This window comes from Miniopterus schreibersii, assembly GCF_964146895.1.
Source record: "Miniopterus schreibersii genome assembly, chromosome: 6".
Lineage (NCBI taxonomy): Eukaryota > Metazoa > Chordata > Mammalia > Chiroptera > Miniopteridae > Miniopterus > Miniopterus schreibersii.
This window is the reverse complement of record NC_138107.1, coordinates 70,690,464-70,716,152: the sequence shown is the minus strand read 5'-3', so window position 1 is coordinate 70,716,152 and position 25,689 is coordinate 70,690,464. Positions and strand designations below refer to the sequence as shown.

General features: G+C 40.9%; 2 protein-coding genes and 1 pseudogene across 4 annotated transcripts in view; 2 read left to right on the top strand and 1 right to left on the bottom strand.

Annotated features, from left to right (window-relative positions):
- Nucleotides 1–2,785: 2,785 nt before the first annotated feature.
- On the top strand, nucleotides 2,786–3,823 carry LOC308558411 (trace amine-associated receptor 6; the record flags this gene model as incomplete). Its single annotated transcript, XM_081140079.1, has 1 exon — nucleotides 2,786–3,823. The coding sequence occupies one exon, from the start codon at nucleotides 2,786–2,788 to the stop codon at nucleotides 3,821–3,823; it is 1,038 nt and encodes a 345-aa protein (XP_080996205.1).
- A 4,882-nt stretch (nucleotides 3,824–8,705) lies between these two features.
- LOC308559146 (trace amine-associated receptor 9 pseudogene) lies at nucleotides 8,706–9,774 on the bottom strand (annotated as a pseudogene). Its single transcript has 2 exons — nucleotides 9,497–9,774; nucleotides 8,706–9,386 (listed from the first exon to the last, which is right to left on the bottom strand). The product of its transcript is annotated as a trace amine-associated receptor 9 pseudogene (transcript).
- A 9,564-nt stretch (nucleotides 9,775–19,338) lies between these two features.
- Nucleotides 19,339–25,689, top strand: part of STX7 (syntaxin 7) — a 33,278-nt gene continuing 26,927 nt past the window's right edge. For both annotated transcript variants that reach the window (XM_081139515.1, XM_081139516.1), the window contains exons 1-2: nucleotides 19,339–19,503; nucleotides 23,555–23,705. In XM_081139515.1, coding sequence (XP_080995641.1) covers nucleotides 23,621–23,705 — 85 coding nt within the window. In that variant the 5' untranslated portion in view covers nucleotides 19,339–19,503; nucleotides 23,555–23,620. The remainder of the gene's footprint in view (nucleotides 19,504–23,554; nucleotides 23,706–25,689) is intronic.

Below are 25,689 nucleotides of genomic sequence, written 5' to 3'. Positions count from 1 at the left end.
GCACTTTACAACTTGCTGTACATGATGAGCCTCCCGTCCTCTTTGGGAATTCAACAAAGACATTTGGACTGCTGCACCTGAGGGACTGAACAAGAAAGGCAGCCAGTCATTCAGTGCACACTGATGTTTGAGGCCATGTGATGGTCTTCTGTGCAGACCAGCATTTTATTTGGCTCCCTAGGAGCAGAGGTAAATAGAGGAGAACGGGAGGAGCAGGTGGAAGCTTCTGTGGTAGCTATAATCATTCCTTACCTTAACAAAGAACTTTTATAATTTACAAAGGGTGTTCATGAACATTAGCTCAATTATTTTTCAGAACAGCCCCACATGCTCTTCAAGGAAAGTGAGCAATCCTGTCACTATTCTTAGTCTAATGCTCTCCTCTCTAGGACTCATCCAGGCTGAACAGAGTAGCCATTATCTCAGGAGGATGGTGACTACCATGAATACCTTGCTCTCTGTATTAAAAGATACTCAGTTCAACAAACATTTAGTGAGCATCTACTATGTGCCATGTGCTGCTGTGAGGGCTTATGGTTCAGCAATTAATAAAACCCGAATTCTGACCTCAAAGGGCTATGGTCTAATAGGAAAGACCATTAGCCACTCGATTACAGTGCAGGAAGCTAAGGGAGTAGGGAGGAAAATTTAGCCTGGCTTGGGGTTTAGAGAAGACTGCCTGAATTTTAGGCCAAAGGAGTGTGTCATCAGGTTTAGTAAAGGACCCATTTCCAACCACTGAAGTGGGACTATGCATATTGCATTTCAGCTTTAATGTAATATATCCCAGAACCAAAAACCTTTTTTGAGAGTTTCCTTCTTCAGGCCTTATTCCAGTTGTAAGACATTTGTCTCTATTTTTCAAAGATTCTTGGTCAGATTAGATTTACTTACTTAATTCTTTTTATTCAAAAATGCATTTACTTGCATTCTTCCAAAGCTAGGGAATGAATTTGAATTTTATTTATCCACTCGACTAACTGAAACAAAACAACAACAAAGGAACAGAGAAACAAAGCAATAAAAACTGCCTGGTTTACTCATGGTGATACTTAAGGAAAGAAGTGTTTGACCTCATGGAGCTTACATGTCATCGGGAGAGATAGACAAGTAAACAGACAAATAAGATTAGACCAAATTCTCATAAGTACAATTAAGGTAATGAGAAAACAAGGTAGGAAAAACCCCACAAATGAGAGGTAGAGATACCAACCTTATGGAGATAATGATTTTTCTGAGGAAGTGAAGTAAAGGCTGAGGTCTGAAGGGTGGTGATGAGACAAGTCTGTGAAGCTCTGGTGAAAAATAATGCAGGTAGATGTGACAACCTGTGCAAAGGTCCTGAGGCACGTTGTTGGGGGCAATGAGAGCATGGGCGTGGGGAAACATGGTTGGATCATATTGTGGCAGGGGAGACTGTAATAGGATGTGGTTAGAGAGTTTTACAGGATTAAGACTACTCTAGCTGGGCCAGCGTGGCTCAGTGGTTGAGCATTGACCTAGGATGCAAGAGATCGCGGTTCAATTCCCAGTCAGGGATCATGCCCGGGTTGTGGGCTTGATCCCCAGTAGGGAATATGCAGGAGGCAGCCGATCAATGACTCTCTCATCATTGATGTTTCCATTTCTCTCTCTCCCTCTCCCTTCCTCTCTCTGAAACCAATAAAGACATATTTAAAAAAAAAAAAAAAAAAAAGGCAGCAGCCCAGCCGGGCGTGGCTCAGCAGTTGAACGCCGGCCTAGGATCCAGGAGATCGCTGTTCGATTCCTGGTCAGGGCACACGCCCAGGATGCAGGCTCAGGGGGCAGCCGATCAATGACTCTCTCATCATTGATGTTTCTATCTCTCTTGCTCCCCCTCTCCTTTCCTGTCTCTGAAATCAATAAAGATATATATTTTAAAAATAAAAAAATAAAAATAAAATAAATAAAATGGCAAATTATATGAATAGATTTTCTAACATTAAAGCAAACTTCCATTCTTGGCATAGACTAAAATTATGATGTTTCATCTTTGTATATATTGCTGGGTTTAGTTTGTCAAAGTTTGTTGAGGATTTTTGCATCTTTGTTTATGAATGAGAATGTTCTCTCATTTTCCTTTTTAAAGCCATCCCTGTGGGCTTTAGTATCGAGGCTATTCTACAGCAAACAATAAATTGTAAGTGAAAATGATGAAATATAAGTGTCTTCCCCTGTTCACACCTTTCACTACCGGGACTCCACGGTAGATGATTTTGGATTTGGGATTTGGCTGTGCATCTTGAGGGTTACTGTCATCACTCCTCAGATGGTCTTGGGTGGAGTGGATAGAAAAAGGCAGCTAATAAATAACAATCACACATATCTCACCAACTTTGACAAAAAGGAATATTCTCTGCATCGAGACCAGGGAGTAAAAGATGTTTGATAAACTGCTAAGCAAGACCTCTTTTGTGAGAAAAGCAAATTGGCAACAGATTTAGTTGAAGTTAAATTCTTATTGGATTTAGAAAATTATTTCCAATTATATTCTTAAGTATTAGAACAATAATGGAAATAGTTAATAATAGCTAACATTTGTTGACTATTTAAGCTGAATATATTGTGATTTCATATGCTCAGATTAAAAATAAATATGGATATGTGGCAGGTCATGGAAATAATATCTGGTAACTAGAGCAAAGGTAATCCATTTAAAAAAAAACTTTTCTCCCCCTTCAGGAAATATAAAACTGCTCTATTTATGTGATTGACAAAAGGGTGGACCTTCTCCAGATGTTGCCGAGGTGTTTACAGCCTTAGGATGAGTGACAGCTCGCTCGCCTCTGCAGCTGTGCAGCTCTGCTACGAGAACGTGAGCGGATCCTGTGTGAAAACTCCCTACTCACCAGGCCCCCGCCTGATTCTCTATACGCTGTTCGGCTTTGGAGCCCTGCTGGCCGTGTTTGGAAACCTCCTGGTGATGATTTCAATCCTTCATTTCAAGCAGCTGCACTCTCCAACCAATTTTCTCATCGCCTCTCTGGCCTGCGCTGACTTTCTGGTGGGGGTGACCGTGATGCCCTTCAGCATGGTCAGGTCCGTGGAGAACTGCTGGTACTTTGGGCAAAGCTTCTGTACTTTCCACACGTGCTGTGATGTGGCATTTTGTTACTCTTCTCTCTTCCACCTGTGCTCCATCTCCATCGACAGGTACCTGGCTGTTACTGACCCTCTGGTCTATCCGGTCAAGTTCACGGTGCCTGTGTCGGGAATTTGCATCAGTCTCTCCTGGATCCTGCCCGTTGCCTACAGCGGTGCCGTGTTCTACACAGGTGCCCATGACGATGGGCTGGAGGAAGTGTCCAGAGCCCTCAGCTGTGTAGGAGGTTGTCAGGCAGTTGTTAATCAAAGCTGGGTGTTGATAGATTTTCTATCCTTCTGTATACCTACGCTTGTTATGATAATTCTCTATAGTAATATTTTTCTTGTGGCTAGACAACAAGCTAAAAAGATTGAAAATATTGGTAGCCAAACAGAATCACCATCAGATACTTATAAATCCAGAGTGGCCAAGAGAGAGAGAAAAGCAGCTAAAACTCTGAGTATCACGGTGATAGCATTTATGATTTCATGGTTACCCTACATCATTGACTCATTAATGGATACCTTTATGGGCTTCGTAACCCCTGCCTACATTTATGAGATTTGCTGTTGGTGTGCTTATTATAACTCAGCTATGAACCCTTTGATTTATGCTTTATTTTATCCTTGGTTTAGGAAAGCTGTAAAAGTTATTGTGAGTGGTGGGGTTTTCAAGGAGAGTTCAGCAACTATGAATTTGTTCTCTGAACAAATGTAAGAAATCAGGTTGAGAAAGTGGGAGATATCTTTACATTGTCCAAGTGAAATCAATTAACACTATTAATGAAAAGAAAACAAATTGCTTTTCAAAAATTACAGTATAAATCAATGTTTTTCAGTTATATTAGGAGGTATACTTCTTTGTCGCTTCTCCAAAAATATTTATTTGACTGATAAATGTTAAATCCCTATTTGTTAACTGCCGCAGAGCTCACCATACCCCACTGCCTGCACACTCCCCTCCCTCCCTTTTTTATTCCATTGACTCTTCCCTTTGTAACCTGAAACCATCTTTGTTTTCTTTGATTTCCTTTCTCCTTTCCTCACAAAGTTTTCTACTGACTCCCAACTTGTCAAAATTTCTCTGTAACTGACTTTCATGGGGCTGCTGCTTTTTTTTTTTTTTTTTTTTTTCCCCTGATTTCCCAAGGGAAACTTTTGGGTAGAAGTCAGATCTATTTTGCTTAACGTCTGCATGGGGCCTGTGTCAGGAATTAGCCTCAGCATCACCTAGATCCTGCCCCTTGCCTATGGTGGTACCATGTTCTACACAGGTGCCCATGAGGATGAGCTGGAGGAACTAGTAAGTGCCCTCTGCTCTATAGGTGGTATCAACTTATTATAAATCAAATTGGATATTGATGGAGTTTGTATTATTTTCACATCTATCTTTGTTAAGACAATTCTGTACAGAAATATTTTTCTTGGGCCTAGTAAACAGACTAAAAAGATTAGAACTGTTAGTAGGAAGTAGGATTATCATGGACTTACACACCAGAGTGGCTAAGAGAGAAGAGCAGCTAAAACCCTGAGCATCACAGTTAGCGTTTTTGATCTCACGGTTACCATATGTAATTGATTCATTCATTAATTCATTCTTGAGTTTTATAACACCTTCATATGTTTATGAGCTATTTTGCTAGTTTGGTCATTATAACTGTACTCTAAATCATTTGATATATGATTTCTTTTACTATTAGTTTAGAAGAGCAATAAAACTTATAAGTGGCCAAGCAATAAAAGACAGTTCATCAACCATAAATTTAATTTTTAAATAAGCTTAAATTTCAAATTAGTGGTTTTAAAATTTTGAAATTGATCTGGCAACCTATTAGAAATTTCCCAATAATTATGATATGAAATACAGTGCATGGTAATAATTCATTAAATTGGGGTGGAGAAATAGAACTTCAATTTTTAGTTTTTTTTTTATATCTTTATTGATTTCAGAGAGAGGAAAGGAGAGGGAGAGAGAGAGATAGAAACATCAATGATGAGAGAGTCATTGATCAAGCCCGCAACCGGGCATGTGCCCTGACCGGGAATCGAACCCTGATCGCCTGGATCCTAGGTCGACGCTCAGCCACTGAGCCACGCCCGGCCAGGTTAGAACTTCAGTTTTAACAAGACTGCAACTGTAGGCTCAAACCCCAACAGCAGGGTTCTGTACTGCTGGACTAGCTTCAAGTCTCATGGAAGGGCTTTGCTTATTTCATTTCAGAGATTACATTACCTCTTTGCAACTGCAACTAAATGATGAAGTAAAGAAAATCAAGGGAAATGCAAAACTGCCAGGTGGGAAGGTGTGGTTCCTGAAGACCAGGTAGTTCTGACAGTAACAGTCTTTCCTGACACAGACTTTTGTCCTTGCAATACTACCAGGAATTTGGGGAATTCTAGAGGCAGGTTAGAAGGATTTCTGCAGCCCGGCTGGTGTAGCTCAGGGGCTGAGCATTGACCTAGGATCCAGGAGATCGCCTTCAGGGCACATGCCCGGGTTGCGGGCTCGATCCCCAGTAGGGGGCGTGCAGGAGGCAGCCTGTCAATGACACATCATTGATGAGATCAATAAAGATATATTTTTTAAAAATAGATTTCTGCAAACCACAGGCATCTACCTACTTCTCCTGCTGCTAAGAAGTGTGATCCATGGACAACGGTGTCCCGGTGCTCTTGAGGCCCCTGGATCATGGCTGTCCCTGGACTGCTGCACCCAGCTAGGACTGTTCAGTTAGAAGGCAGAGCACCCTTTGTCCGGAGAGAGGCTGCAAAACAATCTCCAAGCTCTTACTTTTTAAAACCAAATGGCTTGCTCATGTTAAAAAGGAGAGATTACAAAATACACACAGTCAGATAAGACATGTTTTTTCTCTTCACCTTTACTTCACAGACAAGACAAACATTTCATTAGGAATTTAGGTCAAGATGGCTCATTTATGCATTCATCAGCCTCTGCGCTCCAAATACATGGAAAAGGCAGGCATGTAAAAAATGGGAGGGGGAGGAAATACATGAAATAATCTCTGTGCACAAGAAACAAGGACACCAAATGTGAGCAGGCCTGGCTATGAGGACTAGTGGTTTCCAGGTCCAGAAACAGCTCTGGGATTCAGGATTCTGGCTCCTGTAACAGGGTCTAAAAGTGCTCCAGCCCACACAGGAAATCGTTTTCAGCTCCCTACTGAAGCCAGGGGCCGGGTGAGGCTATGTGACGGGATGCTGAAACAGAATGACGGTGCCCCACTTCCACCTAGGACGTCTGGCTTTCAGAAAGCTGCCAGCCTAGGGAGAAACGAAGGCACAGGTACAACCAGAGTCTGTGCTTTCCTTCTGGGAAATCATTTATTCACGCCTAGGTTTGAGTCGATGCTCCCAGATCTTTTCCACTTCATTATACATGGTGACATGTTGCTAAAGACGGAATCTCCAATATGATGGTATTTGGAGGTGGGGACTTCAAATCGAGCAAAGAAGGGAGCTCAATACCTGGCAGACCTCTTCAGGGTCTGAAAGCAACATATTCCATGCTTAGGAATACTGCTCTGGTGCATGTCCTGGATGACAAAACAGCTTGCTAGCTCTGCATGCAGCCTGGAGCATCCTGCAACGGCCTTGGGCTGCAGCACACCTGCCATACAATTTAGTGGCTTTGTGGTGCTGGTGGTGTTCCTAGTGGGAACAGCTGCCGTGTGGACTTGCTGGAAGGCTCTGGTGAGGAAACACAATGCAGTCCTCTGGGGCTCTGGAACAAGGCCACGTTATTACAGTGGAGGGTCAAGCACCTTTTGGAAGATGGCTCTTTTCGTGCTGCTGAGCCAGGCAGTGATGAGACACTTAACCATGGGACACTAGGTGATCATGTGTCTTTAACTGCCCATCATAAAGAGTGTCTTCTTGGATCTTCCACATCATAATGGGGGACCCAGCAGAATTCCTTGTAAAACGGAAGCGATACCTCAGTCGGAACAATCAACAGCATTTCTCAGAAATGAAAAGGCATAGATTACCTTCCCAGAAATTATATAAGAGCTGGCATTTCTATTATATTCTGTTCTCACAATATGCTCACACACCTGCGTCCACAAACACACATACAAGTGACTGTTGCAAAGATAAGCACTAAATTGTTTCTAATGCCAAAGGGCAATATTTCATCAGTTTCCAAGGACAATAGTAAGCTAAGCAGTATAGACCATTTTAAAGATGAGGAAATGTCCTGTCCCTGTTATGACTCATCTTGGTTAAATTTATGAGGCAGGCAGAATCCCCTTGAAAGCCCCACCTGCCCTGTCTGTACTTTCTACCATCTCCTAGGAGCTCCCTTGCCTCTCTGGCCGTCTGTGCTGCATCCTTCCCACCAGTAATATGAGCTGCTAAACAATAGCTATTTGCTGACTAAATTAAATGAGAATATCACATTGTCATCCCCATTTTATAGCTAAGAAACTAAGATACACAAAAGATGAGTAACTTAACCAAGGTGGGAGCTTGTAGATGGCAGAGATGGGATTTAAGCTTAGCCAGCCTGGCTTTCGAACCTCACTCTGGACTCTGATGCTGCGTAGAGCCTTTGCAGATAAAAGAGGGCCCATGATTTCAAAAGCAAACTGACCTTTACAATCTGCAGAGTAAATCTCTGAGGTATCCCCTCATGTATCCCCATGTTCTTCTTAGAGTATTAAAGTATCTATTAAAACACAAAAGTCTAACTCAGAGTTTAATTAAAATGTATGTGACTAAGAAATATTCTCAAATACAAGGCAAGCTACCCCTGGAGTGTATAATACCAGCTTGGGTATTTGCTATCTTGAAATAATCCTTGGTTATATTTAAATCACTGTTTTTTATTTCCAGCGCCAAATCAGTGTCTGGTGCAAAAAAAGGAACTCAAAAGTGGAAAAAAACCCCAGTGGATTTGAATTAGCTTTTTTATAAAATTATTCTACTTCAAATTACTTTTTTAAAACTACAGAAACCATCCTTTTGTCCACATACTTATTTGACCATAATAAATTTTGTTCTCCCCAAGAAAGATGTAGTGTGTAATCATATAATCACTGTACATGGTCTTTGTGAACACAGTCTCTGTAAAATGCAGAGAAGCATTGCCAGGGTTCAGAAAATGCAAAAGTTACAGTGTTTTTCGGACCATCTTCAATTACCAGGAAGTTTCACATTGCAGCTTTTTATAAAGTCATTTTAGGTTTTAAAAAATTTCAAGAATTTATAATCTTATATTTACTTCTCAAACAAAATATGCTTTAAGGAAGATTTTTGTCCCCAAAGAATCTAAATTGCAAGTTATGCAGGGACTTTCTTAAAACTCTCTATGTACTTCAGAAAACCAAACATTGGTAATAAGTGTGGGGGAAACTACAAAGCTTACATTATTTGAAGAAACAAGTAGAAAATCGAGACGGCATTAGAAATTACCAGAGAAATTAGAAAACCATAGACAAATACTAAATGGGAAGTAATCAGCAAATTTTATTCACCCATCACTAAATTCTAAAAAATGCCAAAATGCATGAAGACAGCAAGGCCTCTACTGACTGTAATATCGTCCTACCTGGCAAATGATGACAGCTGCCCCTCTAGGTTCAAGTGTTTAATTTTGCACTTGACCTTAATTCCATGTTAATTTTGAAGTCCCTGCTGTAATCTTGTTCATCTGCATCTGCTTCCTCAGAAAATAAGTTAATTGTTGATGAATCACCTTAGGGCTCTGCCTCTTACAGTAAGTCTTACTGCCTTCCGAAACCTGGGGTGAAAGGAAGCATATATGAAGGGGCTCACAGCGGAATTATAACACCCCCCCCCCCCCACTAAAACCTCACACCCGCAAGGAGGAGTTATAAAGCCCACGTAAGCATCGGTCACAGCATCAATAACGCGCAGCAGGCGAGGGACGAGAAATGCTGCCCCGGCCATGGCCAGTGTCGCAGCAGCTTTCCCTCCCCTCGTGACTCTGAGGACTGAGCTTGGCTGGCTGTGCTTTCTGGCTCCCTAGCCTGGTGTTTGGCCCCCAAAAATATCTTCCCGCCTATAAACCCCATGGCAACAGTGGGTGTAAAGAACAGAAAACGAAGCAGAGCCCAGTTTTGATTCAATGGAGCCTGACAGCCTCCTACCCACGTGAGAGCAACTACCAGTTCAGTCTCTTCAGTGTAAAAAATAGCAAAACTGTAGGCGACAGGAAAGAGCCAAGAGGCCGCCGTGCGCGTTCCCGGCACCGACAGTGAACTTGGTTGGAGAGGTGAGAGGGTCAGTGAGGGCCGTTCCTCCATCAGCGCAGACACAGCAGCCACGCAATGAAGCAGCAGAACAGAAGGGAGCATGGAGCATGTGTGAGGTTCACAGTGACTGTCCCCCGGCACCAGCAGCTCCCCACGGGCCTCCCTGCGCCGAGGGGCATCACGGTCACTGCCGCCTGAGTCGGCCAGGCCGGGGGCAACCAGCAAGTTGGTAGGTGTGTGCAGCTTCTGAAGCGCACAACGGCGACAATGACCAGTGAGTCCCCAAACACGGCCGGCACAGCCCCCAGCCCGAGGACGCTGCAGAATTGCCCCAGGTCCTGGCGAGTAAGGAGTCTTGACACCGAGCCGGTCACACGCTCACAGCAGAGCCCACAGCCTCAGCTTGGGGGAGAGCGTTCGCCATCACCTTCATGGTGGAATGATTTTAAAGGTCTCAGGTTTTCAGTTTCAGCAATTTAAAACAAGGAGGTGGCAGTTTGAAACTGGTAGAGGGAAAAAATCTAGTTAAAATGAAAGTTAGAAACTCTCCTACCCTTTTTGAAAAATATTAACTGTAACCTCTTAATCTTTCCAAAAAGTACTTATTTCCAAATTTTTAATATATTTAGAGTGGAAACTTGTTGCAGACAGCTATTAAAATTATAGTGATATTTAGTACTAAATAAATGGTTGGCAATATACTTAGTCCAGTGATATATGTTATCATTATCTATTTTATAGAATGTAATGGCTAATCATTAGAAAATCCCTTTATTGTGTTACTTTGCCTTTTGAAATCTCACCTGTAACTACCTGAGTTGAGAAATAATTAGGCTACTAAAAGCTGAGTTTTATTTACCAAGTTATCTCTTCTGAGTAACCACTTCGAAGTAATGACAAACTATCCTTCATTTTTTCCAAGAAGGAAAAAATAAATTGCACCTCCTTCAAATTATAACCTCAAAAATCCCTATAGTACAGAGTGTGAAGACTGAGGACACATTTACTTATAATAGCTTGCTAAACTTATTTGGCAAATATATTTCTTTAATTGCTTATATTTCCAGAGTTTGTGCTTTTTACTTTTATATCCATTCATGGTTTAGACATCTTGAGAAGATTTGGAAAGTTAATCTTATCAAATTGATACTAACATAATCAGTGTGTAAGTATTTTCTAGGCTAATAGTTTTAGATGTCTAAAAGCAATAAGATTGATTAAAATTAGCAGTGACTCACCCAGCCCCTCACCTTCCCATCCTTAAAACAGCAACAACTAAAGAAACAGTATAGTTTGAAAGCTACCCCAGGGGAGTAGGCAACACCTGGGATGGTCTGGAGGGGGGTATGTCTCTGGAAAGAATGGATTTATGCTAAGTCATCCAAGATGACATTTGCCCACAAGTCCCTGCTAATCCATGTGTCAGGTTATGCTTGGCCCTAGGCTAAAAATCATGAAAAGGGAAGTTACCCTTTTTACACCTCCATTCCTTCAAGCATGTCCTTCCCACCAAAATCTGTTGGCTCCTGTTTGCTCTCCAGTGCCTTCAGGTAGCTGCTTCAGGGAGATGCATAGTTTTAGGTGAAGGAATTGTTTTGTCTGGTGACTCTCACCCAGTAATTGAAGAAGCATGACAGTGTATGTTACAATTCAAAGCACTTTCTGTCGTCCCCTGATTTTACCTTATTATTGCTGCCCACTCTTTTATGTTTATGCAATTCACACTTGAATTTCCCTAGAAGTACTAATAAGAATTGTTTAAATATGTCTTATTTTCTCTACATTTTGTGTGTTCTTTCTTGGGTCAGTTGCCCCATTTATTATCTTGTTCATTTTTTCCCTTTTATTATTATTATTATTATTTTAAATATATCTTTATTGATTTCAGAGAGAGGAAAGGAGAGGGAGAGAGAGAGATAGAAACATCAATGATGAGAGAGTCACTGATTGAGCCCGAAACCGGGGCATGTGCCCTGACCGGGAATCGAACCCTGATCGCCTGGATCCTAGGTCAATGCTCAACCGCTGAGCCACGCCCGGACAGGCTCCCTTTTATTATTAACTCCGTCATTTATCTAGGATCACTCAGCTAGGATTTATACTCAGCTCTATCCCATTAACGTATTCCTTCTTTCTCCATTAATTTATTTTCTTGATTTTGAGGGAACTTAATTCATAATCTAGAAATAATTTAATTAAACTAATATAAATTATGATGTTTGAAAATAAAACTCCTAAAATGGTAGGTAAAAGTAGGAAGGGGGCTGGAGCACGTTTTTATTACTGAACTATTTCATAGGTAATGTTTCATTGTGCTTTGCGGTCCTCTTATTTTTTTCTATACTCTGCTGCCCCTTAGTGGTCACTGAACAATACTGGGCTGACGAAACAGGAGACAAGCTAAATAGGTAAAGGCCTAGAAGTGTCTGTTTAAAAATGAGCCCCCTACAAAAAAGTGGGGGGCGGGAAGGGGAAGAGTCTTCCCAACAAACACTTTGAAAGCATGCCAGTTAACTGCCTATCTACTCCCTCCCTTCCAAAGCACCCCTCCATAAAAACAACTCCAAGAAAGGTTTTTGAATTTTTGGCTTCATTAAAATCATGAGGGGCTTGTTTAAGATCTCCAGGCCCTGCACCCAGAAGTTCTCATCTCTAGGACTGAAGTGAAATCAGAAGTGTGCTTTTTAAAGCAAGCACCCCGAATGATTGTGGCACTCCACAGAACACTTTCAGAGAAAAACTGCTCCAGGGAAGTAGCACTGTTCAAAGGAAAGTGCTCTAAAGTCAGAGACAGAAAAATCCACTCATTCCTTTCACACTCGCTAAGCACCTTCTAGCCAGCCATCCGTGCTGGGTGCAAAGAATGCAGATAAAAGCCACAGTCCCTGGCCTGAATGATTTCATAGCCTACTTTGGGTGAGCAAGTAAACAATTCCAGTGCTGTGAGATAAGAACTCTAGAAAGAGGGAGGAGCACTCTCTGGGGGATAGGAGTGGGGAAGGGCAAGGACTTGGGGAGAGCCAGGTGGAAATGTCTACTGTAGAAAGTTCTCCGTCAAAGAGACTCTGAAGTGAGTTAGTAAGGACAAGTAGGATTCAAGCTTCTGGTTTCTGTGACCCTGCACACATCTCCAAGCTCTCTGAGCTTCCATTGGTTATTCACAGAAGAAAAAGAAAGGTTATGTACTTGTGGATCTGTAATTGTTTAGCTGTTTCTGGTGCTTTTCACTTTCACTTGACAGTGTACTGACAGTTTACAGGGGTTACAATATTTGCAACAGGTAAAGTAACTGACCCCAAGATGCCATCAACTGACTCCAAACAAGTCTCACCCAATGTTTCATGGTCCTGTTGGGGAGGAACAAACTTTCCTCTACCCTCAAGGTTCTACTGGCTGGTCTAACAATCAAATACACATGAGGCAGATTAGCAAGAGAAAATAACCAATTTAATACATGCATATATAGGGGAACTCCACATACATGAGCTAGTCAGAGACCCCACATGACCTAGAGGTTCAGAGACAGATGGGGGACTGAGGTACATATATATGACATTCTGAGCTAGGGATGAAGTAATGTACCTTGGGGACTTCTTTGCAGAATGATAAGAGGGGATGTTTAGCAAATAAAAGTTTGCTCTGCCATATAGCCATATACGTGGGTCAAAAAGGTTATTGCTGATAATCTCTTATTGTGGGCAAAGCCTCTAATTTAAGTTCTTTTAGGTAGTTAAAGGGAAGGGCAGACATTTCTCTTGAGCCTGAAACTAAAATTGCCTTTAGCTCAAAACAAGCCCCATACCACAGAAGCGCATCTTGGGGTGGCTCGTTCTGAACACCTTTAGTCCTATACACAGGGTGGGGCAAAGTAGGCTTACAGTTGTGAGTCTGCAAAACAGTTTATTCTTGTATTATTAATTATTGTATTATTTTCCATATGAACAACTGTAATCCTACTTTTGCCCCACCCTGTATATATGTGATGGAAGATGTCTTATGGTGAGCAGTTTGCTATTCTTCCCACTAAAACAGATAAGATCCCAACTGATCACCAAATGCCGTTAATAATTTCACAATAATCTACTGAACAGAAATCCACAAAGCATTTTTGTTTAGTTTTGTCATTGATTCTAGACCTATTTTTAATTTGTTGAGGAACCTGCCTACTATTTTCCATAGTGGCTGTACCAATTTACATTTCCACCCACGGTGGACAAGGGCTCCCTTTCTCTGCCTCCTCACCAACACCTAGCTCTTGTCTTTTTGATAGTAGCCATTCTAACAGGTGTGAGGTGATATCTCCTAGTGGTTTTGATTTGCATTTCCCTGATGATTAGTGACATTAAACACCTTTCCATGTACCTGTATCTGTATGACTACTTTGGAAAAATGTGTATCCAGAACTCTGCTTATTTTTTAATTAGTTAGTTTGTTTGTTTGTTTTGCTATTGAGTTGTATGACTTGTTTATATTTTTTGGATATTAATCTCTTACCAGCTATCTAATTTGTTAATATTTTCTCCCACTCCATAGGTTCCATTTTCATTTTACTGATGGTTTCCTTTGCTGTATAGGAGCTTTTTAGTTTACTGTGGCCCCACTTATTTATTTTTTCTTTTGCTATCTTTGCTTTTGGTGTCAAATCCAAAAAGTTGTTTCCAAGACCAATGTCAAGGAACTTGAGTGTTTTCTTCTAGAATTTTATGATTTTAGGTCTTATATTCAATCTTTTCCATGTAGCTGTCCAGTTTTTCCAGCACCATTTATTGAAGAGACTATCCTTTCCCCATTGTATATTCTTGGCTCCTTTGTCATAGATTAAGTGGCCATATATTCATGAGTTTATTTCTGGGCTCTCTATTCTGTTCCATTGATCTACGTGTTTGTTTCTGTAACAATACCAAATTGTTTTAATTACTATAGTTTTGTAAAATAGTTTGACATTTAAACTTTTAAAGAGTGCATTCAAGAATAATCTCACCACAAATTAAAACTATGGAAATCATTTTCTCTTTAACTTCAAAGATCAAAGAATTATTACCACAGAGTCAAACATAGCCTCGAGCCATAGCATCCCTCCCCCCCCCATGATATTCCCTATCTACATATCTTTTATTTATTTTCAAATAAGAGATGTCTTTATTTTTTCCACAAGTATTTTGCTAAAAGAAAAAATTGAATAGTTCATAAGTATATAAAATAAAAATTTTTTAAGTTAAAGTCTGCATGTATTTTCTTCCAGATGTTATTGTTTCTCTTTCTCTCTATATATACCGTTAAAAATAGCATAATAACACATATTTCATTTTGTAACTGGACTTCATTTTGAGAGCAATATTTTCCATAATGCATATTCTGAAGGTCCTTCCAGTCGTTAAGTATAAAAACTTTCTACAAATACACTCAGAAAATACAGAGTTAAAGAAAGTTATACTTGTTTCTTTACTCAGTCACTTCTCAGCACCTTTAATTTACAAACGTGACTGTAAATCTTCCAGAATGCATCGTACCATGGTTTCCCAGACCTTTCTACATAAATGCCCTTCTCTGCTTCCTTCCTGCAACCTACACAACCCCCCACCCTGCTAAGCCCAAGCACTTTAATTTTTTTAAATCTTTATTGTTGAAAATATTACAGATGTCCCCTTTTTACCCCCATTGATCCCCTCCACCCTGCATCCATCCCACCCCCAGGCCTTCCCCATACCAATGTCTGTGTTCATAGGTTACCAAGCACTTTAATTTTTAAGGAGTACCTTTAGGGGTATGCTGAAATCACAGGGGTGGCATGAATCCTGGAGTGAGGTTTTCAGATTTGTGCTTCAAGCACTTAGCAGTGGCTTTGAGGATAATGAAGTTGAATAGAACTGGAGGTAGAGGTGCCAGTGAGGAGGGTGTTGGCATGGACTGGGCCACAGACAGTGATGGACAGAGACAATAAGACACATATCAACAATATTTAGGAGGTAAAATTAGAAACAAACATGCCAACCATCTTGCTATCATTGTCCATGTCAGGTTTCTATGGGATGCCTATCTCTTACTTCTATGTTTAAAAGTCAGAGCAACATCTGGTCTGTGCTTGGCATATTACCAGGCCCCTGTGTGGTCTTAGAAAACAAGCAGACTGCAGACAGAGCTGGGAGTTGCTTAAAAGTAGGCAACAAAGCAGAACAAACTCTTGTTTATTAGATATTAACTTAAGCTGCTTTTTAATCTAGCACAGATTTCATAAAACAGCTGTGGGTTTGTATTATAAATCAAACACAAACTTTCACAAGTCAACCTGTACCTCTCTCTTATCCATAAATTCCTTGTCTTGCTGTATTTTCTTTCTTGTGTCTTTTACTTCTCTGGCTCTCCCAAAAGGTCACATATGTGGTCATTTAAAAAATATTTTTAGTTCGGAAACTATTACATAAACAGACAATTATCTCCTTCCATTCACTAGAATTGCTACTCCAAACACTGGAGATACAGCAGTGGAGAGTACCCCATCCTACACAGCAGAGGTTATTTCAGTGGTATTTTAATAGGGACATCATAAATACACAGATTAATTCCCACTCGAGGACTGACTTCTGATTGCCCGTCAAAATCTTTCCAAAAAACCAAAATCCCCAAAATCACTAGCTTTGAAAAATCCAAATCACAAGCCTTCAGACATAGGTATCTCCCCCAAATATACAGAATTTGGGGGTGGGGGGTGGGGAGGACATGAAATGATCACTTGTTAAATCAGCAGAATTTTTGAGTCCTACTGGGTCCAAGGCATACCTAAACCATACCATATTTTTCCATTTGAATACAAAGAAGTGAAATCTATTCTTAGTTTTCAAAAGTCCTGGAAGGAATCCTCTCATAACATATTTTAAAATGTGAGAAATTGGAAGGGGTCCAAGAGGAGAATTCAGACAGCCGGGCATTGGTTCCAGTCCCCTCACTAACCTGGCAGGCTGCATAGCCTCCGGCCCATTGCACTTGCCCCTCCTGCAGTCCAGGCTTCTGCCAAAGGCAATGTGAAGGGATGTTTGCAGAAGGCACCAGAACTTCTGTAGATGTAACTTCTTTGCATGATAGTTCCTTGAGTGATTGAGATGCCTCTTCCTAAATTCACCGCCACTCCTTCTCAAGTCCAATCCACAAGTTCCAGTTCCTAATTCACTTGAACTTCCTGTGACATGAAATATCATAGATCATTACCTCCTTTGGAAATGTCCTCCTTCCTTCCTTAGTTTACTTTTTCCTGGTTTATTTCCTATTTCTCTGATTACTTCTTTTTAAGGTTGTTATTTCCCCCCCTCTGCCCTCCTTAAACATAGAAAGTTCATCACATTCCATCCTTAGAATGAGTTAGCTCATCTCTTTCCATAGCTGCAACCACAGCTCTATCCTGAACTGCACCCCACATTTTCAAGTACTTGTAGGACACTGAACACCTCAAACTGGATATCACTTCCCCTAAATATGAAAATATAACACGTTCGACACCAAACTTGTTGTCACTTTGTTCTCTCATTTCACCATCTCCATCCTCAAAGTGCGATTACTTTATTAACAAACTTAGACTTCAGCTACATTGTGTTCAGCTGTTTCACATATCCTAAGAGTAGGTGTACTCTCCATATTGAAATGATTTCCAACTCCTCTTAAATATTTCTCAAAGCAGTCCTCACCTCTTCTTCTCCAATGCATCCAACCTTCATGCAGTCCTTCAATATCTCTGATATCGGGGAGATTCGTACTGCAACAGCCTCCTAAATGGTCAAATCATAATCTCAATCTCTCTCTCTTCCTCTCTCTGGTCTCAATGTTGTTTCCCTTTAATTTCCCCCACTTCTCCAGAGTTTTCATCAGTGCACGGAACTATGAGCACATCACACACACCCTTGCTTAGAATCCTTTAGTAGTTCAACTCCTATTTAACATGATAAATAGTATTTCCATTGTATAAACTGCACTTGCCTTTTCAGTCTCATGGCCCTCCAACCACTCACTAGGCTTTATCTAAATAAAATTATACACCAAATTATATACCAAATTATATTATTATTATTATACCTAAGAGTTTGCATTTGCCTATGGCTTTATAAATTTTTATGTGCTCTTCCATTTGCCTTTCCCATTTTGTCTTCCTGGTGAACTCTTACACATCTTTCAAGATTCTGTTAGCATCCCCTTTGGAATGGCCCCTGATTCTACTGTAAGGCATCATCATCGCTGGGATCCCACGGTGCTGTGTACAAATCTTTACCATGCACCTCTTACAGTGTCCTGGGAAGGATCTCACTCCTTGAAGGAAAATACCATACCCTAGTCATCTTAATTATCTGCAATGCCCCACACAGTACTTGACATATGACAAATTTTCAATGAATATTTGCTGAATGAATGCTATGGCAGGAAGTACTCAAGGTTCTGAATTAAGTCATCTGGACCTGTGCTGCTCATAATCATTTGGGTGATTTTGATGAATTTTCTTTTGGTTTCAGTTTCTTTAATATGTGAAATGAGGAAGTAGAGCTAGATCTTCTACACAGGCCTCTCCAGCTTTAAAACTCTATGATTTACACTATTGTCTATTACAGAGATTGAAACATTTTATCTGATCCCAGAATGATTAATAAAAATTTAAGAATATTGAAAAAAAAGGAGAAATTCCACATAAAAATCTGAATTTCCATATATATATATATTTTTTTTTTTTATTGATTTCAGAAAGAGAAAGGGAGACAGAGAGAGAGAGAAACACCAATGATAAGAGAGTCATTGATCTGTTGCCTCCTGCAGGCCCCCTACCGGGGATTGAGCTTACAACCTGGGCATGTGCCCTGACCGCCCTGACTGGGAATTCAACCATGACCTCCTGGTTCTTAGGTCAGCGCTCAACCACTGAGCCACGCTGGCCAGGCTCCATTATATCTTGACAAAGCACATAATTTGACTATATTGGGCCCAAATCCCTAGAAGTCTACCAGCAGCTCTAGCTGAATCATGCTGCGCCTTTATATGGAATGTGTGCTTCTGCTTGGCCAGCATGCCCGCCTCTCTCTATTGCTCCCTCTTTATAGGCATAGAGTATAAGTTGCTGCTTATTATCACACTTGCACTGCCATTTTCTTCAATAAAGATGAGAAATAGAAAAAATTCTTGCTCCCATTTCTTAGTGAAAGATAAACCAAGAGATCTTTGTGTTTCTTGTCCCTGGCTGACCATATTTATGTACTTAAGCATATGTATGTATAGCACCAAACAAACTAGAATTTGCTTAGGTGGTACCAATTCAAAATATTTTGGGTGTTGTTGTTTTTTTCCCCACCTAAGTGCATCTGGACTTCTGATGTCCTGAGGATCCTTTCAGAAAATAGTGTTGCCTTAATATAAGCAAAGGCCAAGCCAATCTACCTTCTAATTAGTTTGGTGAGGCCGTTCTTCCACCTGAAGAAAGTGACGCTTTCTATCTAACAATTACATTATATTGGAAAATTGATTACTGGAAGATTCTCTGCTTTTTTCAAACCCAGTGCGAAATATGCCCTGCCCTTCAAGGATGCTTAGAATGACTCGCACGCTATGAAGACTTATCTGCTAAATGAGCACGCGGCGGTGACTACTTATGCTTTCATTGCTCCCGCTGGATTGTTGCTTTGCGTTCGCATTTTTTACCGAACCTGTGAAAGCGTCTGCTGCTGAGTAAAGGGTCAGGAAACCAGACAGACAGGAGTGAGAGGGCTGGCTGCAGACCTGAGGCCAGGGAGGCGGGCATCACCGCTTAAAAAACGCAGCTGCCTTCCGTTTCCTTCTCTCGGTTGTTTGGTGTGGTTTTCTGCACGGAAACTAAGGTGTTCACCGTCTGTATGTCAGGCCCCCAAAATACCTCCCTGGCCATTTTGCTGATACCCCCGTTCCCCTGCTTGGAACAAGAGGGGGCGGGAGACGACCTCTGTCGCTCAGCCCCGTGGTCCAATGGGAGGGAAGCACGCCCCGCCTCCTTCCCGGCTGCACTGCGGGCATGCGCAGTGGTGGGCGCCCCGTCGCCAACACCCATCTGCTGAGAATCGTAGCTGGGGGCTTTGGGGTGCGGGGGAGCCTGTGGCCGGAGGAGGAGGAGAAGGAGGAGGAGGAGGAGGAGGTGAGGGAGGAGGAAGCCGAGGAGGTTGAGGTAAGCGAGCACGCGGGGGTCCCCGGCCGGGCCCCGAGGCGCCACGTCCCCGCGGCGGCCGCGCCTCCTTGTTTATACCCGTGGTCAGGTGGCGGTCCCGCGCCGCGCCGCCGGCGACGCGGAGGGCGGGGGTTCCCGGCTCCCGCAGCGCCCCCGCGGCCCACGCCCCCGCCCGGCCCCCCGGCCCGCGGCCCGGCCAGTCCAACCAGTCGGGCCCCTGCCGCCTCCCGCCTCGCCGCCCGGGCCGCGCTCCTCGGGCGCACCGGGCGGGACCGACCCCGGAGCCGGCAGGAACCCGGCTTCTGCCGCGATCCGACAGGCACGGGTTGACCTCTTCCTCTTTTTCACCCACTGATTTAGAAAACACATTTTGAAGTTCTCCTTCCGGATACAGAAGAACTGAAAATATAGGGCTTATAGTAAAGGAACCATATACGTCGATTCAGGGGCTCCTTGTGATCGATTTTCTATTAGGCTTGATTAAAACTAACTTTCCTTGATGTTCTCAGTACATGCCATTCATTGGTTTATATAAAGACGTTTAAAAATACATAAAATATTTGAAGATGCCGCCTCTCTTGTTTTCTAGGTTGCTATTTTAAATCCAGACATAAAGATAACATTGCTCGTCTGGTCAAATGCTATATTTTTCTCAAGTTTCTTGCATTTGCCTGGCTCTTGTATACATACGTTAATTTTGTTTAATTCCCATCAATGTATTCTGACTATAACTACATGTAATTTAAAACTTGTGCAGAATCTGGAAGAAAAGGAAATGATTTTGAAATGCTATTCTGTTTAGTAATGTCAGAGGTGGACGTTTCTTCTGGAGGTGGCCTGAGCCTCAGGGGCATAAACTGATAAGGAGCATAAATTGATAAGGTCGTTAAGCTGTCTTGTGATGTGGACAAGCCTCTGCTTTACAGGCCATTTTGAGAAGTTCATCTCAAACTTGTGACTAGTTAAAAATTATGCTGCAGTTTCAAAGTTTCTGTAGAAGTTAATAGGAGACCATATTAACTGATTAATGAGGTGTACATCATTTTTCTAAAGATATTTTACTTCTCCTGATAACAAAGTCAAACCGAAAGTCTTGGTTAGGATACCAAACTTTAGCTAAGTGCTGGTGGTTGAAAAATACATAAAACATGTGCAGTCAGTCTGAGTAAAGTTTGTCGTGATTCCATTTAATTTGGAAGCTTAGTGTATGAAAGTGAAAAATAATTCTTGGCATTGTGAACTAAAACCAAATAATATAAGAGTTTAACAAATGGAAGAGCTGAGCTACAGAATGTGGTTAATCGCTCATATTTATATGCCAGAGATAAGGATAGGTATTAAACAATATACTAACTAGATCATTTTAAATGATTAGCATTATGATGCAGTAAGTTACATCAGTGGATTGTAGCAGGGGTGGTGACTTCTGGCTTCAGATCCCAATGGTCACTGAAGGCTTCTCTAGCATGTGATGAGATGTTGCTGGGAAAAAGGAGCCAGTCACATGGAGATCATGGGAGGAAGAGTCTTCTAGGGACAGGAAATGGCGCCACGCACAGGCCTCAAGACAGCGATAAGCCATTCAGGATCTGAAAGAAGGCACTGGAATTAAGTGTCTTAGAAATAGTGACATTTACCCTCAAACTGGTTGTGTGTTCTTAGGAAATAGGTACATTTATTCACTCATTCTACAAATATTTGTTAAGCACCTATTATATAGCCAGATACTGAGATAGAGCAGTCTACAAAATAGACTGCCCCTCATTACTTGTTTTATATAAAGACCTTTAAAAATACATAAAATATTTCAAGATGCCTCCCCTTCTTGCTTTTTAGGTTGTTACTTTCTTTAAAATCAGACATGAAGAAAAACCATTGCTTTTTCTGTCAAAGGCTATATTTTGACAAATACATTTTTATAGTTTGGGACAGGAAATGGAGCAAATCCAAAGCTTTATGCTATTGCTCACAATTAAGAAAGTGAAACTATTTCTATTGGTTTGTCCATCCCTAAATGCTCAGTATCTTGTCCAAGATAGAGATTTCTAGTTGCCAGTGCCACTGGCAGCTGAAAAGGAAATTGGCAAGTTCCTATAGCTTCAAAAACCATGTAGACACCACTGATCAGAGTTAAGAGTATGACTTGGAGACATGGATGTGAGACTCATTTGTATATAGATGTATGTGTATGGATGAACAACCCCCCCCCCCCACACACACACCCAAGAGAGTAGGAGAGAGTACATAAATAAGAAAGGAACATTTCCTCATCCAATGTGTTTGTGTTGGGTGTGAGCCAGTTTTTCTAGACCTCTAGTAGCTAGAGGGAAAGGAAAAATAAAGATGCCATTGAACCAGGAGAAACTTGTCTCTATCCATGTAGTAGAATATTTGGCTGTAAAAGGAAAGAAGTATTGATTCATGCATTAATACGGATGGACCCTGAGAACATCCTGAGAGAAAGAAGCCAGTTACAAAAGAACACATATTGTATGATTCCATTCATATGAAATATATAGAATAGGCAAACCTATGAAGATATAAAGTAGATTCATGGTTGCCTACAACTGGGGAGGTTGGAGAGCAAGGGGAAGTGACTCCTTATGGGTATGGGCTTTATTTTTAGGGTAATAAAATATTCTAAATGTGATGTGATGGTTTTACAACTTGGTGAATACTTTAAAACACTGTTAGATTGTACACTTTAAATGGGTGAATCACATGATATGTGAATTACATGTCAAAAAGCTCTTATTGAAAAAAAATAGATGAAGAATTTTGAGATCCAATTGGTGGTTTATAAGATACTTAGTCTTATTGAATCCCCAGATCCAGTCTTAGCCAGGTATCCAAATCTTATGGTTCTATTTCATGAATTCTTTTGAGATAAAGGCGATAGTGATATTTCCTTTTCATAGTCCCTGTCAGTATTGGATTTATAGTGATATTTCCTTTTCATAGTCCCTGTCAGTATTGGCCTCTTGTTTTTTACTGATTTTTGTTTCTTTTGTTGTTTTACATTAATAAGTTCCTCCTTTCTCCTAAAAGACAAACTTGACTTGAACAGACATTTCACCTTTGTTGTTTAATTTGCTTGCAGCTCCCAAGTGCTCCTTTTCTTGCTGGGCCTATAGCAGACTCGTAGTGGAGAGCTGGCTTACAAGTTGACCGCCTACTACTCTGCAGTATTCAGTGCACACATAGAGAAAAGATGGAGTGGGAGTAGTTGAAATTCTTTGTTGTGCACAGTCCTGCACATAGGACACCCTTTTCATTCTTTTCAAACTCTGGATGGTGTGGTGTGGATAGAAGGAGAAAAGAATTTCACCTCTCCTCCTTCCTAAAGCGGCATCCCTGCCTAGTTCCTGTCCTAGTGCTGGCTCCTGGGAGAGGAGCATCATTCTTGCTCTGTCAGGAAGGAGTATGTGTGGGGAGCATTTTACAGGCCATGGCTTTTTCCCTCACTTGTTGGCTTTGCTTTTTCAAATTTGACCTTCCTCTTCTTTTATCTCTGAAATTAGGGATACATGAGTCATATGTTCCTGAGTGTGTGTTAAACTAGATATAGTAATGAAATTCCTGAGGATAGCCTGAAGTTCCATATGTGTGTTAAACTAGATATAGTAATGAAATTCCTGGGGATAGCCTGAAGTCTGCACTCCATTTAATAAGTACTTAAATACCAGTTCTGTTCCAGTAATTGTTTTAAATGTTGAACAGAAAAAGATAAATAGCATGTGGGCCCTTAGACAAAATATGTAAACAATTGAAATTATACTCAGAAAAAGGACTTAATAACTCTTCCTTAGAGAAATCAGAGAATTTCAGAGGGAACGCACAATTTGAACCATATTTTGTTTAACATGTTTAACTCGACTCTGTCCTTTAAAGTTCCGTTGTTTTGATATCGACGTAAGAGTTGTACTATTCAATGTGTCTGTTTGATAGATTTCAACCCTGTTAGGTTAATCAGGTTTGTATTTGTAACCTCCCAAATTCACAGTTCGGAAACTGTAAGCCAATCATGTGACTTTTCTTTTATGTTATTTAGGTGACTGCTTAGAAAACTGCACAGTCCACCAACATCTGATGAAATTAGTGACTAAGCAAATCAACCATGTCTTACACGCCAGGAAGCATTGGTGACCCCACTCAGCTGGCCCAGCGTATCTCTTCTAACATCCAGAAGATCACACAATGTTGTGAGTTGAGTTTTAAGTTGACTTCACTGTTTGTTTTCAGTTCTTAGCTGAACTTGTTGGAGATTAATAAAAGGAGAACTACTAGAGATTGAGAGAGGGGAGAGCTTTCCTTTAAGAACAGATCTTAAAAGTCTAGAGTTCTTTGGAATGAATATAAGAAATAATTACATGTAGAAGAGATAACACTGAACTGCATTTTTCTTTAGCTCTCCAGGCACATAATACATGTAATTTCATGAATGAAATAAAGATTTAAAAAAGTAGATACTTATGTTTGCTTTATAATTCCCTGGTTCTGGATGAGATCAATGAGACTTACTGACTAAATCTCATGGGTTTAGAACTGGGCAGCACTGTCAAGTTTTTAAGGAATGTATGTTTGTAAAAAAAAACACACCTGACTGGATATGGCTTAGGTTAATTTTGTAAAGGGTAAGTACATAGTATGTTATTCAGGAGCAGGGAAGAACTAACAAGGGAATGTTTTCATCTGTTGAGGCAGATATAGAAGATACCTATTTGGATTCCCCACAGATTCCTTTGCTATTCCTGTCAAAGACAATACTAGTAGATTGATCCAGTGTGGCATTTTATTAGAAATTATTACTCCTCAGAACATACATAAGACTAAAAACAAATCACTGAAGCAGTTTTAAGCCTATAGATTTTTGTTTTGTTTTGTTCTTTGTTTCTGAATCACAGCTAATCACATACTTGGCTGACTCTAGTCATCTTGTGGTCAATGTTTTGGCCCTCTTTCAGAGTGTTAGTATAGTTTTATTCTTCAGCATCTTTCGTTAAGGCTAGTTTTTTTTACCAGAATGCTAACACAATGTTTTCAGATGACCAGATAGTTGTATCTGTACCTAATCAGTAACTTCCCAACAATTAATACTCTTAATTTAAATGAGATGTCAATCTGTTTTGGAACAAAGGGAGTAAAATTAGATTACAGATGGTTCTAAAAAAGTTTCACTGTGTACAGCTGAGTAGAATAATGCTTATTCTGATTTGGATTACTTCTTGTTTTCTTTGACCATTAGAGGACAAGGAAATGAGTAGTGTAGATGTGTCATTTGTCTGTCCACAGCAGGGACTACGGGAATGGGACATCGAGGATTGTTCCAGTTTGTGCCAGGGCACCAGCATTGTGTCCACGTCGTTCTTCCAGCTTCATGTCTGATCTGATGATAGTCAAAAGCACCTCTCATTTCTGTGGGTTCCTTGTTTTTGGTTAGAGGCCACCTGTGTGAAAATTAAGAGAGCTTTTCATTTTAATTTACATGTGCGGAAAATCAGGACCTTTGTATAAGAAAGGAGGCCAGAAGGCCTTCCTCCAAAGAATAAGTCAAGTATCCTCAAGCTCAATGGTGCCAGGACTCCTGGGAAGAAGGAGAAGTAGCTGTAGTGTACTGAGATTACAGAGGCAGTAAGCGCTTGGTGGTATGAAACATGCATCAGGTGGAGATTGCATGTGAACTTGAGCTGAAAGGGCGTAAGGGTTAACTTAAATCAGGTCATGCTCCCCGGGAAAGAGATTAGTTGATCCAGCCAGATGAGAAGTGATAAGTTGAACCAGGGTTGCATATACATGGCATAGTTGATAGCTGAGTATGCGACTACATTGTGATTCAGAGCAGTCTTGGAGTGGTGATAAGACCCACCACTATGCCTTGTGAAGACCTGTTATACGGGGAGTGTTCAACCATGTGACGTTACAATCAACACCTTTAGATATTTGAAGCATAATCTTATGTCTTGTGTAAAATATAAGAAGCTGCCTTAACTTAAATGATGCCCTGATTGAGGATGAGAAGGGGCTGGCAGTGAGGAGATACTGGGAAAGAGCATTTAAATGGAGGCCACAGCTGGTACTAAAAAAAGGAGTCCAGATATTGGCATGTTCAGAAAATATGAAAAAAATAAAAAGCTCCAGTGTGGCTGAAGCATAGCACTTGAGGCAAGAAATCAGAGAGGAAGTGAA